The sequence below is a fragment of the Calonectris borealis genome, chromosome 18 (assembly GCF_964195595.1).
Source record: "Calonectris borealis chromosome 18, bCalBor7.hap1.2, whole genome shotgun sequence".
NCBI lineage: Eukaryota > Metazoa > Chordata > Aves > Procellariiformes > Procellariidae > Calonectris > Calonectris borealis.
In genome coordinates, this window is record NC_134329.1 from 5,279,489 (window position 1) to 5,295,767 (window position 16,279).

The 16,279-nt window shown below is 40.2% G+C and overlaps 1 protein-coding gene across 6 annotated transcripts in view; it reads right to left on the reverse strand.

Annotated features, from left to right (window-relative positions):
• The window catches only part of ZNRF3 (zinc and ring finger 3), a 117,629-nt gene that overhangs the window by 21,497 nt on the left and 79,853 nt on the right, over nt 1-16,279 (reverse strand). For all 6 annotated transcript variants that reach the window (XM_075167434.1, XM_075167432.1, XM_075167430.1 and 3 more), the window contains one exon: nt 15,703-15,828. In XM_075167434.1, coding sequence (XP_075023535.1) covers nt 15,703-15,828 — 126 coding nt within the window. The remainder of the gene's footprint in view (nt 1-15,702; nt 15,829-16,279) is intronic.

The following is a 16,279-nucleotide window of genomic DNA, read 5'->3' on the forward strand; positions in this document are numbered from 1 at the left end:
ACATAGCATATTGGTAACTTGTAAGCAACACTCAGTAGCAAGCAACTTGCATACTCTGTGACTCCAAAGAACATGATTTTCAATGAAAAGGTACAGTGTCTTGCTTTATTGCTCTGAAAAGGCAGATAAAGGATTTCAACAATCTTGACTGCTAGGGAATACAGCTGAAGGGATGAGGTTTCCATCTGCAATATTTCACCAAAATAAATGATGAATATAGCAATTCAGTGGTCATGGTCTTCTCTTGAGCAGACTCAAAGTAGCAAAATCTGTTCCAATAATTTTTAGCGCTCACAAACCAACTGATTTGCACCTGTTTTCTCCATATCAAGTGAGACCACAAAGATGTAGACAGTATTACTAGAGCTATGATGCAGAAAATGCAGTACCAGGTTCTAGAATATTGGCTTTTCTAGTTGCCTTCTGCAGACTTGTCCTCATTTGATTTTGTTCTATTAGCAGAGGACAACTTTGGTGCTGAAATAAGCATCAGGAGCCTACATTATCAGGGTTTAACTTCTGCAGAGACTCTTGAGTTTTAAGGAATCTTCAGTTAGGTATGCACAAACCTGGAAAGTTCTATAGATGAGAAAGAGACCACTGGTTCTTACATAAAATGCATGATGGATCTGTAGGTCTGGACAAGCAAATGTTGGCACCATCAGTTTTCTACTTCAGTCAGCTGAATGGCGTTCTGACCCTGATGCTGTCAAAGTCCTTAACTTCTTCAGAAGAGAGGTATATCTTAAAGAACCCTATTAAACTGAGCAGTGGGTATGAACTGCACCCCCATTCTATGGATGGCAGCATTAGATTTTCAGTATGACAGAAATGGCATCACATGAAGCTAGGCAATAAAATCCAAACCTGTTTTTTGATATGATTGTGACTTCTGCTTGGGATAAAGGTTCTCTCTTCAAGCCAAGTGTAATCTATCAGGACCAAGACACACATGGATTTCAGAAAGTTCTTTCCACCTTGATTCCATAGCACAGCACAGCAGGCTTTACAGCACTATACTTACTACTGCAAAAAGGAAAATACTCTTCACTGGAATACTTTAGATGCTCCTCCCCATAATTGGGCACAAAAGAGACATCCCATTAAGGAGGAGGGGAAAAAAAAAACATGCAAAAACAGCTCAGCAAAATCTATCGGTATGTTTAAGAACACCACTATATTGGCTGCTTAAACATCAATTACAGTGGATATTACTATTCAGATGATTTTGAAAATACATCTGGAACACTATCTGCTAAAGTGAGCAAGGATGTGTGTTTCTGATTTGACATTTGACTAATCCATAATATATTCAGTTAGCAGCAGCTACTACTGGGGAAAAGAAAATACAATGTTATCTCACTAGCAGAATAAAACCCATTTCTAGGGCAGACTCACAATTGTACGTGCAAAACCATAGAACATCAGCCACAGGCAAAGACACTCCAGCAAAAGTCTGCTGCACTCTGCTTACCATTGAGAATCTTGCACAAACCCCACAGCATTATGTCAAATACACCTTTTCATTACAATTGTCAAACCGCAAAACCTCTTTTCCTCTCGGAGCTACAGAGAATACAGACAACATCTGAACAATACAGGCCTCCCCCATCTCTCTCCTACACTGCTATCAGGCTCAGTCAATCACCAAAAATACCTTGCCCATTGAACCATCACTGGAGCTAGAAAGCCAGGCCACAGGCCAATTCTGCAGGCAGAGGAGGAAGGAGAAAGGACGGTATCTACTTTGCAAACAGCAGAAGTTACATATTAACCGATGCCTCAGTCCTGTTAATGTACAATTCCCCCGTAATTCCAGAAACTAAGTTAAGCCAAGCATAAGCAGGATGCGATTTCAAACCTTTTCTGAGAACGAAAAAGGAACTTTCAGATTTCTGTCTGAAAGCAAAGGCAGAATATCACAACAAGATAGTCAAATCCCTGAGTATCACACCAGCATAAAACCCCTTCCTGACTGGAATACTCAACCTCTCTGGCACTTTGGGATATGTTTTATACATATGCCCTATAGATCATAGAATCATACAGGTTGGAAAAGACCTCTAAGATCATCGTGTCCAACCGTCAACCCAACACACCATGCCCACTACACCATGTCCCTAAGCACCTCATCTACACGTCTTTTAAATACTTCCGGGGATGGTGACTCCACCACTTCCCTGGGCAGCCGGTTCCAAGGCCTGATCACTCTTTCAGTAAAGAAATTTCTCCTAATGTCCAATCTAAACCTCCCTTGGCGCAACTCGAGGCCATTTCCTCTTGTCCTATCGCTAGTTACTTGGGAGAAGAGACCAACACCCACCTGGCTACAACCTCCTTTCAGGTAGTTGTGGAGAGCGATGAGGTCTCCCCTCAGCCTCCTCTTCTCCAGGCTAAACAACCCCAGTTCCCTCAGCCGCTCCCCATCAGACTTGTGCTCCAGGCCCTTCACCAGCTTCGTTGCCCTCCTCTGGACACGCTCCAGCACCTCCATGTCCTTCTTGGAGTGAGGGGCCCAAAACTGAACACAGGATTCGAGGTGCGGCCTCACCAGTGCCCAGTATAGGGGCACGATCACCTCCCTGCTCCTGCTGGCCACACTATTCCTAATACAGGCCAGGATGCCGTTGGCCTTCTTGGCCACCTGGGCACACTGCCGGCTCATGCTCAGCCGGCTGTCAATCAGCACCCCCAGGTCCTTTTCCTCCGGGCAGCTTTCCAGCCACTCTTCCCCAAGCCTGTAGCGTTGCATGGGGTTGTTGTGGCCGAAGTGCAGGACCCGGCACTTGGCCTTGTTGAACCTCATACATTGGCCTCGGCCCATTGATCCAGCCTGTCTAGGTCCCTCTGCAGAGCCTTCCTACCCTCCAGCAGATCAACACTCCCGCCCAGCTTGGTGTCGTCTGCAAACTTACTGAGGGAGCACTAGATACTGCATTATATGGCATTACGACAGTTGCTTTATCAATTAAGTAGTATAGAAAGTGCAAAGCAGTATTTTAAAATTTAAAAATATAATCACAAATGTACTTCTCTGTAAAAAGTTTTAAAAACTTAAAAAACTATGTACTAGTTGTTTAAGAAAAATATCACACCTCATGCAGAACATAATCACATCAACAATATATACCAATGTGATCCATACCACTCAGTACTGAGAGGCTCTCAGTTAAAATGAAGAAGAAAAAAACAAGAGTATCTCTCTTTTCTGGGTTAGGGAGAAACATTGTGATCAGTTCTGAGTCTAGACCAAGTCAAAACAACATGAAAAAGACATTTATTTAATCCTGAACACAGCGAAGCCTGCTGGTTGCAAATCTCCTGTGACACATTTCCGAGCCATGGTCCTCCATTCCCAAAAATCTGCCCTCTGCTATCAGACCATTCTGCGGGCCAGCAGTCTTGTTGCTATGAGAAGGCATAGTCACAGAGAGAAGGGTGAGCACTGGAAGAGAACACAGGAGGGGACTGAGGTCTTGCACTAGGTAACATATTCACAGAGAACTTAGCACACGTAGCAAGAAGTGCGTGGACGCATTCATGACAATTGATGGCATTACACAGAAATGCTGCTACGTTTCATAACCCTTGAAACTTTTTCAGGGCAACAGAATTCCTATATACAGTTACCTCCAAAATATAATGGTCACAAGATGAATATATTTTGGAAATTATGTACTAAAGAATCATACACTATAAAATACTACCACAATCAACCCAGATAATTCTTAACTTTATCTTTGCATTTAAGGTGTCCTGAAAGTAGATGAATTAGAAACAGCAATTCAGACCTAAGATAATTACGGAAACATACATACAAGCATGCTGTGGTGCTGAGAGAAGTCATTAAAAAATTGAGATATGGGAAAGTGTTGGAGGAGTTGTAAATTAAAGGAACTATTAACCTAGACCACTGTAAGAAGCCATCCCTATAGTACCCAAGCTGTGTAAATAGTTAGGAACGTACCAAGTTCTTCCTATCTCTGATACACAAGGCATGTGCTCTAATAGAAAACTACCTTAAAATTATAAATTGGTATGTATATACATCAAAAGGGAAAACAAATAATTATAAGAATTATGTCTTGCATTTAGAACGGGAGATGGCAAAATTTTCAAAAATTTTAAGTCCTGCAGGAATTCCATCCAATCTCAGTCAATTCAATGGGGAAGTTCAATCCTCCTGAAAAACAAGCTTCACCTTAATGCAAAGTTCTTTTCAACAAGACAACAGTTTTGGGCCATGATTCCCAACCCACATGTTTAGGTAAATATTTAAGTATTTTAGGAAGAGATTCAGCCTGTGTGAAATTAGGTATAGAGTACAGAACAGGTCTGAGGCATTTACAGTAGTCTATCCAAGATATACTGACACATCTGAATTAAACAAGAATTATTCGAAAGGCTGAAGAGCTTTATGCTCATTAATATCATACTGCTATCCTCTATCGGGAAGGTAAGACAAGATATGAATATGACCACAGCCCACCAAAAGCGCTGTGAAGAAATGAAAGCAAGCATAACTAAGCATGAAAAATTAGGAGTGACTCGGGCCAATTTTGGGTATATACCTATTTTCAAATGTAAGAAACTGACAGGAATGAAAATTCACAGTGTCTTCTGCTTAGTATCATCTGTCTTGCTTAGCCTCATCCTCAAGTAGCTGGCCTTCGTCCATAGGTTGATATCTACTGTAAACAAGGACATTTTAGAGATAACACATCTGAGGTGATGAAACAGTAGATCCAAGTCTCAACAGTGACAGAAAATACAGTGCTCTTAGCAGGGTTGTTAAGTGCCTGCATGCAGTCTGTGAGGGTATGTTCAGGCAGACATCATATATACCAAGGTGAGTTGTCAAGCAGCAAATGTATTTTCACTTCTACACATATTAGAGTTAAAATGCTGTAGCGCATTCCCCTGGAGGTTCTGTCCTCTCTGTTGGGGATGAGCATCTGCATCCACGACTACAGAATATGCATGTAACCTCCAGTCAGGGACTTCAATCTTTCTGAATAAACAAAGGCATATAAAATTCCCTTGGTATCTAGTAGAATACTACTGATTCAGTGAGATCCTCCCGCTCCCTCTCCTTCTCTTTTTCCCTCTCCCTCTCTACTAGAAGAATCAGCTTGAGTAATAAGTTCAGTAGTAAAAAGATGCATGGTGGGCCAGTATTCCAGTTTATCTAGCAACTTTCCATGGGCTGGCCAATATAAGATGACATGGTCTTTCTTTCAAACAGTGATCCTTGGTTTTGGATTAGATTAGTTTCAAGGTCCCAAACTGTGGTGGGCCCATGTTGTTAGTTTGTTGATTCTTCAGAGAAAAAAAAAAAAAAAAACGCGGGGGGGGATAAAAAAGGTGGAGGATTTTCATTACAAAGGGAAACTGGAAACTTCTCTGCACACAAGCAGAGACATGGCTGTATTGCAGAGGCCTCAGGGTAAGGATTAAAGAAAAACAAAATAGAAACCCTTCCATCTCTAATTAGGGTCTTCATTTGCCAAAGAGCCATTCCACAGCAGGAGGAATTACATTCAGGCCGTTGCTTGGATAACGTCTCCCAGCAGGTTGGCTCCTCAGAGCAGGCTACTCTGAGCCAACAATTTCTGGTTACTTGGAGGCAAGCAGCCTGCATATTGTTTTAACTGGCCTGGCTTTTGCAGCCAGTTTTGCTGAAGAACAATCTTCTATTCAGAATGCAGAGATAAAAGCTTCACTTGGTTTGAATTTGTCCCCAGTTTCTTTCTCCCTTTCTTTTTTTAAACATGGGAATTATAGGTTCTGGAGTTTGCATTATTTCTCTTGTAGACATCAGTGTTTTTCCCCCTCTAGCCACTTGATTCTTTGCCAGTGAAGGCTGCTGTCTGGAGTCCAGCCATTCATCAGCCCCTACCTCATCATTAACACTGTGGTGCTGGCGGTCACAGCTCATTGCTGGCGACAGGAAATCCTAACTTGCAAGAGGTTAACCACAGCCCATAAACAGCCAGGCTGGCTCATTAGTCCCTTACAGTCAGCTGAAGGGACCCTCTGGGAGTTTCAGCACTGTTCATGGACTCAAAAGTTTATACATTCTGTACTCTTCACAAATGCCTTCCCCTCCCACCTCTTAAAAGCTCACTATTTGGATCCTTGAGGCAAAGGTCCATCTTTTTTCCTATCCAAAGCTGACCAAGTTCTTTGAGCATTTTGAAAAATTAAATGTCTGATGTATTCTCTTGGCTTACCAATTGAACAAAACACCAATGGGCCAACAACTGAGACATTAATGCACTAGAATACATACATGCTTTTGATATTTTTAATAGTTTTGGTGAAAGTTTCATAGCCATATTGAGCAATTCTAAGGCAACAGCTATGCAAATGTTGGTAATATATACCTAATATGTCTAAAGAATCCATACCACAAATATGTCCAGCTCTAATCTTCAAGAAATAACCTGCTAGAATTGCAAATGTCTTGGTCAGTGCTCCCTACAGTGACCAAAAAGCCCACTTCATCCTCATTTTGAGTTCATAGTATGATCACTTGACTCATTTGGAGTTGATTCCTTCAACTTCAACAAACATTAAATCATCATGTCATCTAAACAGGCACCTCTAGATAATATCCACCTGGCCACCATGAAGACAAAATGTTTAGAGGAGGAAAACAGCTTCTGGGAAATTATCTCAAAGGAGTAGGATATGAAGTACAATTTGTGTTGTATTTTCTCTTTCCTCCCTTTCAATCCCATGAAAATCACTGCAAAACACTCCCACTTTATGTCTGCAACTTCTTATGATCCACTATTTTCTTCCACTGCTGATTGTTTCTGCCCATCTTTTACTCTGAATATCGGAGTCCCTCTGATGCAGCTCTGGTTACATTCCCCAGTTCTCCAATTTCTTTCAAAGCCTTCTGTCTCTTAGTGCACCAAAATTAGGCGTGTCACTCATCTGTGAAGTCCTAAATAATTCCATTCCCTGCCTCCATATCTGCTCATGTTCTTCACTTTCTGATCCATTTATCTGATTCTGCTTGCCAGCCTTCTTTTGTGCTCACTTCTATACTCCAACATAGCTGCACTTACTTGCCCACTCACTTTTCTGCTTCAAACTCCATTTCTGTAGTTCTTCCAACATGTCTGCCATTGTGCATTTCTCCTTAGAGAAATAGGTAGATTCTGCACGTAAAAATATCTCTCAATGTTTGAGAGGCTCACAAGGCACACAGAATCATGAGGCTCCAAAAACTTAAAAGACATAAAACATTTACATATGCAGCATATGTATATACTTACATATTATTTGTATGTGGGGCATATCTTAAAAAATTGTTCCTTAGTCTTTACTCAGCCTGGACTTCCATTAATTTCACTGGACTTCTGACTGAGCAAAGACTCCAGTAACACATGTTGTGCAACAGCTGCTTCTTTAGTTTAAGGGAGAAGCAGCTGTGTTCCACAGTTGGTTGGAAAGGAGTGAAGATGGTGGTGGGGACTGCTAAGGACTCAACTCTAAAAGTGGACATTTATTTAAAGTAATCAATCCAACAATAGCAAATGTAAGGAGTGCCCAGAGGGAGAAACATGAATAGCTGTTGCTTTTCATAACTGCGCAGTGAACACAAAAAGGAAGTTAGTAAAATAATACAGTAACAGATTGCTGGCATTAGTTGCCAGTGGGAAGGGCCCACCACCACCCGTGAATTAAAACCTGATAGATCTACTTCTTCTGAACTGTATAACCTGATTCAGCCCTTGTTTGTCCATTCCTTTGAGCACTCCCCTCTTTGGCTTTGATCCAGCTCTTTTCTTTCATGTTACATCTTTTACCGTATGATCCATACACAACACAAACCTTTCCCCTGTCTCCAGAATTTAATTGGCTTGCTTGTCAGTTCTCTTACCTGTGCTCAACCTTCTTCTCAAAGGGGCTGCTGAAATTAAGGTGGAAGGTAGTCATGGAATGAGAGGATTTAAAGAGGAAAGACACGAGAAAGGTACATATGAACTCAAGACTTCAACTATAGCGATGAAACTGCTGCTTCATGCCATGTCTCCGTGTTCTCTGGAGGACAAAACTCTTATATGCAACATTTCTTCCTTTTTCTTTCCCATTCAAATCCCTTTTTTAATCTGTTAAAACAGGCTTGTCATTAGAGTATGGTCTGTGGGATATGGAAGAAGAGGCAAGGAGGTGGAAAGCAGAAATACACTGAGCTTTTTGTAAAACCATTTAGCTTTATGCGATTTATTTTTTTGTTCAAAAATACACACTTGTGTGGTAAAATACACACACATCAGGAAGATTATGAGGACTGACTATTTCTGTCTGTCATTATAAAAATCCATCATCTTCCTGAAAAGTCATATATTATCCCCTCTTCTGACCTCATCTATGCAATCTTGTTAGAACTCCAGAAATCATTATGTGTATATGCTGTAGGGGTTTGATCACACTGCTAGCACTGGGGAAGTAAGAAACAAGAATGTCAAAAGATAAATGACACCAAAAATATTTGCACAAGTAACAGTATCACTTCAAATATCATTTTTTAAAGATGTTTTACGGTTGTTTAAAATGGATGTTAACATTTCAGGTGTCCTGGACATTATAAATGATAATGAAGTGGGGAATAACAAGAAACAATCAGTAAGATATTACAGCACTTATGTTCTTTGGTGCTTCAGGAAAACGGTAATTCTCTCTCTCTTAATATATTCTTTAGAACAAATACAGTAACAAAAACACATGCATGGCAGGGATTACAATTATATATACTACTTCTTTTCACAGTTAACTCTAATTTTAGGCAGTGCTAAGACAACACACCACGGAAATGAAAAATTTAAATGCAAAGTTAATGGAGACTCTTAAAGAACGTGACTGATTCAGAAGCTCAGAGTCTTTAACATTAGCCAGGATGCTATTTTTCCCCCTCAAAACGCATACTCTTTTTTTCATTACAAAACAATGGGATTGATAAACAACATAGTTGTGTTTTGATCAGAGTTTTGGCATGTTTGGCATGTGCAATGTAGATTTATCAACTAGTTTACAGTCAAAGGAGTCTAGTCTCATTCAAGAAACTTCTCTTCTGCTTCATAACAACTTCCTTCATAACACAGAATGTCTGAGAGTTCAAAACAACCAATATTCAGTTTCTACTGCTGAACAACTTTTCTCAATCTGTAGTCTAACTTGCGTTTAGGCCAGCACTGCCATCAGAAAGAGCAGTCCCTTTACCTTCCTCCTCTTCTTACTTGTTCCTACCTCCACTGGAGACTATGCTGCCAATACAAACCTTCATGTAGGCACAGAGTGAAACAAACAAACCAACCAACCAACAAACCAACCAACCAACTAGCTTAAAAGTCACCCATACTATTACTTTTTAGCCAGACCAATTACATTTTTTGTAAATTTTGAGACTACTGCCTCGAAATGAATTCCAAATGCTTTTTAGATGCTGTTTACAAAGAAGAAACATGGGCTGACAAACAGAAGGCAGCAAAGGTCCCCAAATTGTGGAATAGATACCACAAGTGGAATGTCAACTACTTCAATGGATGTAAGTCTTCCTAAAGCGACAGTATCTTCTACTGCATGTGGCACAGGACCCATCATAGGGTGGGTTATTGCAGCTGTCACTACCAGTTGAAATTATCGGAACAAGCAAAGTTTTGGGAACAGTTTTGATCAACAGTTTTGATCAAAGTTTTGATCAACAGTTTTAGAGATGTCTCTCATTAATTTTAGATCTTAATCTACTGCATAGCTCAGTCCTAATTTCTGACAAAGTTTAGCATGGAAGAGTGTTTGCCTAAATTCCATATGCATTTCTACAACTGAACTGAATCAATTTCTACAGGAAATTATCCAAACTGTATATAAAACTATTAATGTTATAGAGAAACAAAAGGTATGCTTATATAGTCACTGCAATTCTAATTTGTACATATAACTGTATGCTTAGTTTAGGGTATTAATATAAAGGTGCAAGCTGATTCTGTTTAATTTGCTTTTCTTTTTTTACTACTTTCAGTAACTCCGAAAGAAAAGGATTAAAATTGACTCCCTACAGGCCCTCTTGTTCCTCAAGTCTTAGAACAGATCACTCTCACTGAGGAACTAAACTACCAACATAGCCCCATGATTTCTCGTTTGACTATTTTATAAGAATCTTTACATTTAAACTAAATTGTTAGACAAAATGTTAGGAATCACAGTTAAGACTGTTTAATGCAGACTCAAGTTATGACGATTTTGGCCCCAACCTAAGTAGTATAATCATAATGATGACGTGGCAAAACAAGAGATTCTTCTAGTTAGTATTTGTGTAAATGTTTTTGTAAATAAACTCTTAAAAGAGAGAAAAGAAGTGAATGGATACTGGAAGAACTGTTAGGAAATTCCTCATATTACAGATTCCTTTGATCTGAAGAAAACAGGAATCTGTAGTAGCAGGGACATCCTCTCTTTGTTAGGTTCTACTCAGATGCACATCCTCAAATACACACATCCTATTAATACAGAAAAAGAATCCCTTCAGCAGTCCCTGGAAGAGAAACAAAACCAAAATCCTTCCCTGTGGACTTTCAAGCCTGCAAAAAGGGAAAAAGTGCTACTTTTAAGCAAATCATCAGCATTTTCTCACTATTTATCCTGTACCAAAATAAAAAAAAAAAGGCATTGCTGGGTTGTATTTCACTGTCTTGACAGATGCCATTTGCTTCAAAAACGACTGGGGCGGGAGAAGAACAGGGGTGCTGCATATTGGAATGTGCAGGACACATGCAGGTACTGCCATCACAATACAGTGGATGCAGGCATGCAACAGGTATTGTAGGCAACACTGCTTTTCCCTTCCTCCAGAGCAAAGTTACACTGCTGGAGCACACGCGCTGGCAGGCAAAGGAGAAGGAGCCTCATTGTGCTGTATGCAGAGAAGGCAGGAATTCCAGGAGGGGAAAGGTTCCCTTTGAAGCACATGGCACGAAGAGCTTCCCAGTGACCATGGCAACAGCTCAGTGGGTTCCCAGCCTGAGAACCAAGTTACCACAACCATGCCTCAAAAGCAAAAAAGTCTGAAAGAAGGAAAGAGAGAGGGGGAGGTGGGGTCGGGGGAGTGGGGGAGAGAAGTTGGAGCAGAATTAGCCTGGCAGAAACTGAGCGGCTCCCTGGTAGGCAAATCCAGCCAATAATGCTGGTCGGGTTCACGGGGTTTCCTTTTCATTTCCAAGCCTTTCTTCTTCCTCTGTCATTCCCCTTCTAGCCCTATTCAGGAGCTCATGAGATCAGTAAAACCCAGGCCTTTGCTTTGCCTGCATGCAGCATTGCCTCAAACAGGGCTGCACTGTGATCAAAGGCAATGTTATATCACAGCTGCCACAGACACCCCTTTCCCAATCGGGGTCCAGTTTTCATGGGCACTCTAACAGGAGATACATTTTTTTAAACTCTTTCATTTCCATTACACCATATAAATCTGATGAAGAAGGATGAGCAATTAAAAAATCCATATGGAAATGGACACATTAAATTCTATACAGCTACCAATCCCATTTAGCACATGGACAAACAGGTGGAGTGAAGCTTCTGAAAACACAGACCAGGGTTTTACTAAAAACAAAACAAAAAAACCCAAAACAAAACAAAAAAAAACCAAACCCAAAACACCCCAAATCAAAAAAGACCACAACAACTAAAACCAACAGTAAGAATAAAACCATACATCTTTGTACCAGATTTGTGTGTCATGGAATTTAGCTCTACAACAGCTTTTAAGTAGTCTCTACATTCTACTTCACAATATTCCAAATGTTCCACAATATCATCTCTATTTTCTTTCTTTTCCTTTACTATTAAACGAAACAAAACCTCATAATTTATTCCTTCATATATGCATGCATTCCACCATACACATACAAGCTTTTTGCTTCTACTACTGTATTACTCAACAAAAATGTTCACCACTTTTAGTGAAACGAGTTTAAATTGGCTCCTTTAAAACAGGACTTGCAAATTCTTTTACGGTTTGAGTTAGTCTGAACTTTTAAACAATTCATCTGTGATAGGCTTAAGCTGACAGGGCTATCCATTCCTTATGTACCTAAGAAAGACGGACAAAGTACTTGTCAGCTGAGCCAGGATAACTCTCCATGTGTATCCTCTTAGTTCACAGCAAAGATGAGGATACCCAAACTAGCTTTCTCAGCGAAAAGTGTGCAAATGAAACAGAATTTCCCATATGCGCCGTAAGCTGGAAAGGGAAGTGCATACACAGAAAACTGCCCTGGCAGAGTCTTTTTATTTTGCCCTACAATTTTTGAGGCAGACTTTCAATTATGCCCATGACAGTTTTAAAAGAAAGCAAGTCCTTAACTTCTCTCACCTTCCTGGCACCAACTTTATTCCGACTATCAAATCAATAGGTCAAATTGATCCAACCACATCACTTTCCCAACATACAAGATTTGGCTTTCATTTTACAGAATGGCTTCTAATGGAATTAAGATCTAAGAACAGATACTAGAAGATCCCAGTGGCAATTCCAGCATTAGGAAATAGACCGGAACTGAAAAGAGAAGATATATCTGCTTCTAGCAGGAGGTATAATTGATCACACAGTCAGACTTCACTAGACAAAGCAGTATTCCTGTGGTCTAGAAGTTCAAATGCCCTATATGCTCAATTTTATGCACTCTACTACATATTTTAAGGAGCTAAGAATATTTGCATTTAGTGAAGTCTTACTGTTACCTACCTGTCATTCATGCAGACATGTGTGTAACATGGGGTTGCTTTGCCATTTACCTCACTTGCATAATATCTGGATATCAGCACCACCACCAAAGCTGAAATGCAACACTTCATATATCCAAGAGACCAGTATGTTTCTGAAATGTTGCATCAGCCCTGCAATCTTTTAACATCCACATTATCTCCGCAATAGATGTTGCAGTTGGGCAGGCCTACTTTACAGAGTTTTGGAAAAGCAAGAGCTTACCACAACTCTGCTGAAAGGCAAACACAGTTATTTGTCTGGAAGACCAAATAGTGCAGGACAAGCTACCTTGGGGGCAGGATAAATCAAACTGAATGAGGAACAAACAGTAGGCTTGCACTCCTTGATTTCTTCCTCCTTTCCTAAAGTGAAGAAGTTCCATTTCCCTTCCCTGTTCAAGGCCACCCCTCCCCCATTTTATTTTCTTTTCCTTTGCATTTCCTTTTTCCTTTCCTTTCTCTTTTCTTTTCCCCTCTCGTTTCCTTTCCCCTTTTTCTCCTTTCCTGGCCTTGCCTTTTCTTTTTCCTTTTCATTCCATTTTTCCTCTCCTCTCCACTCCCCTCCCTCCCTCCCCTCCCTTGTTCTTTCTCCTGTTCCCTGCCTTGTCCTCCTCTCCTCTCCTCTCCCTCTCCCCTTACCTTTCTCTTTCCCTTTCTCTTTCATGTTTTCTTTTAAGTCAAACAGCTGCCAAATCCTAAAAACAATCAGAAGACGTGCAGCAGGTTTGATACTTACCCAGGCAAAACAGTTTACAGGCCAAACTGAACACTCATGTAGCCATTTGCACCAAATTGCATGGAAACTGAACTTTTCAGAGACGCAGACAATCGCAGTGCAATTTGTTCCCACTAGTAAGATAACCAGGCTGACTTAATTGACAGAGCTGCAAGAAGCTCATGGCTGATGCTCCTGCTGCTATCTGCACTCAACAATATTTCAAGAATTCTGAGAAGTCCTTCTAAATCAGGTCATAACTTGAGCATAGGGAAGACTGAGCAGAAGGGTTGCAGAGAAAAGATGGAGAGGAGAAACTACAGCAGCACGCATTAAATAGGGAACAAATATTTCAGGAAGAAAAGGACAAATGGCGACATGAAAATACAGAACAAAGAGCGACATTACAGTTACTGAGAAGCAAGTATTGCCTAGAACCTTGGGCAGTCTTTTTTCACCTGTTAAAATTACCGCACATAAACTGATAGACAGGAAACATCGTGCCCAGACTCTCTGACACACCCTATGCAGGATGCAGGCGTCACATCACCGTCATTATGTACCAAAGTAGGTGCTACAGAGCTCCTGAAGCAAAGCCAGGGTCTGCTGTTCAGCAGGCCACGCTTCAGGAAGCTAGGATCAGCAGATACTAAGGTGTACTCATTCTAGAGATCGATGTGGCTTCGGGGACATGGGGAGTATAGAGGACATGGTGGGATTTGGGTACATAGCAGTGGTCAGGCAAGTAATGTCACTATGTCAGAAAATATTTATAACATTGTCCAGGATATCTATGGTTTCCACTTTCTTCATCCATTTCGCACACATACTTCCTCACATGCTTTTCAAGAGCCTGACAGATGGGACTGAACAGATTCCTTCCTTACATGGCTTTCCCCAAGACTCAACTTACTCCTGGAGTTTACTTATGGATTACTATGCATCTTTCAGTACCCAATCTTCTCTAATTCCCATCCTCACAAGACCTTATCCTCAGATTTTATCCTCCTAAGAGTAAAGAAGCATCAGCTGGAATTTCTGTGAAACAAAAACAGTATTCTAAGTTAGAAAAAAAAAAGGTGTATTACGCTGAATTTCAATAGAGAGGGCAGTCACTTCTTAGAGAAATGTTTCTCACCATGTACCACAAGCTAAACCTGCAGCAAATTTTAAACAAGTAGATGGTTTCCCATTTCCTTTGAAATGTGGGGTTTTTAGAAGTTTTGTTTATAAATATACAGAGACAAGTTTTACCTACAAAATGTCAACCTAGGATTTTATTTTCTGCCTGATACACTACATTTTCACTGCTCACCTGAAGTCACCAACACGATCTTACCAAAGTCTCAGCAACTTGAGCCAGCTGGATTTTAAGATGAACCCCAGAGATTTTATGCATTTTCAACTACTCAGTTACTGGTAAAACTTTTGGCCTATGCTCTTTCACACACTTCCAACTACTCTAGACTTCAAATGTCAACATATAATAACCTCAATCCTCAAAAATTCTAAGCTGAGAACAAAAAAAGGACAGCTTTCTGCTTTCCTTTTTAACATATCTGGCAGCAGTAATGATATCTTACTGACTTCACCCCATAAAACAAAGAGAAATGTTTTGCAAGGCATTTAGATTCCAGAGGTTGTATTCCACAGGGAGATTCCAGCAAGATGAAAATTTTTATTTCTTTGACCAATACAGTAAGATTCACTTGTTATTAGAGATATCTAACCTGCAATTAAAGCAAAGAAATCTCTTCTAGGGTTGAAGACTCCTCTTCCCCCAAAAAAGGAAATTAATATATGTCTTCTGAGAAAACTGTACCTAAGGAAAACCAATAAAATGCTTTCATTTTGACTGCTTTTGATAAGAAGCTTGCTTTGATCAAGTTAGCATCACACTTGCAGTTTACCCTATTTCTACTCCAATACTGCTTCTGCTAAACAGAACATTTTTGCAGAAGTCTTTGTTAGGTTCCCACAGAGCTCAAAAAGAGAATGTGTGCACTCAGCTCCCCATCACCACCTCTATCAACTGAGTTATGACATTATCTTTCCCTGAAGCATCTAGTGTGAAAACAGGCAAAATGGGAATATTTCGTGGAGTAAAGGGAGTTTTCTCTTGTTTTATTTATTACTGATTTTTCTCAGAAAGGAACTAACCCTTCCAAGAAAGAGTTACATGCAGCATTTACCCCAAACTACCCCCTTACCTTTCCTAAGACAGTGAGGCATGGCTTAGGCTCCAACTCCGGCTGTTCCAGCTTCACCACTCCTACCCAGCCATATTCATATAGGTCTTCCTCATCATTGCTATTACACAGTCCAAGTGGATGCATCTGAAATAGAATCAGAAAGAAACATTTAGCCCATCAGTAGAATTCAAAAAACATACAGATTGCTTTTGAATACCTTACTTTATAACAAATACACTTGTATTTATTAAGCTACACCAGAAAAACTGAAACATAAGGCTGCATATATGAAGAATTCAGTACGTTTCTGAAGCACGCTATGAGAAAAAAATCTCGGAATGTTATGTGAGCTCACTGTCATCTTGCTTATGAAAAATCATTTAAGGCTCACAACTAAATGTGATTATAAGTCTTTTTCTCAGATATAAAATAATTAAATGCAAAGCTCCACTTTGTATTGCAAACCACCTTTCCTTGCAAACTGACAGAAATAATGCAAACTGTTTTGCAGAGTCACGCATAAAAGCTTTACGTGTCGTAAGATCCAGAACCAGCGTTTGATAGGCATTATCACTTTTTTTTTTAATATTTGCAC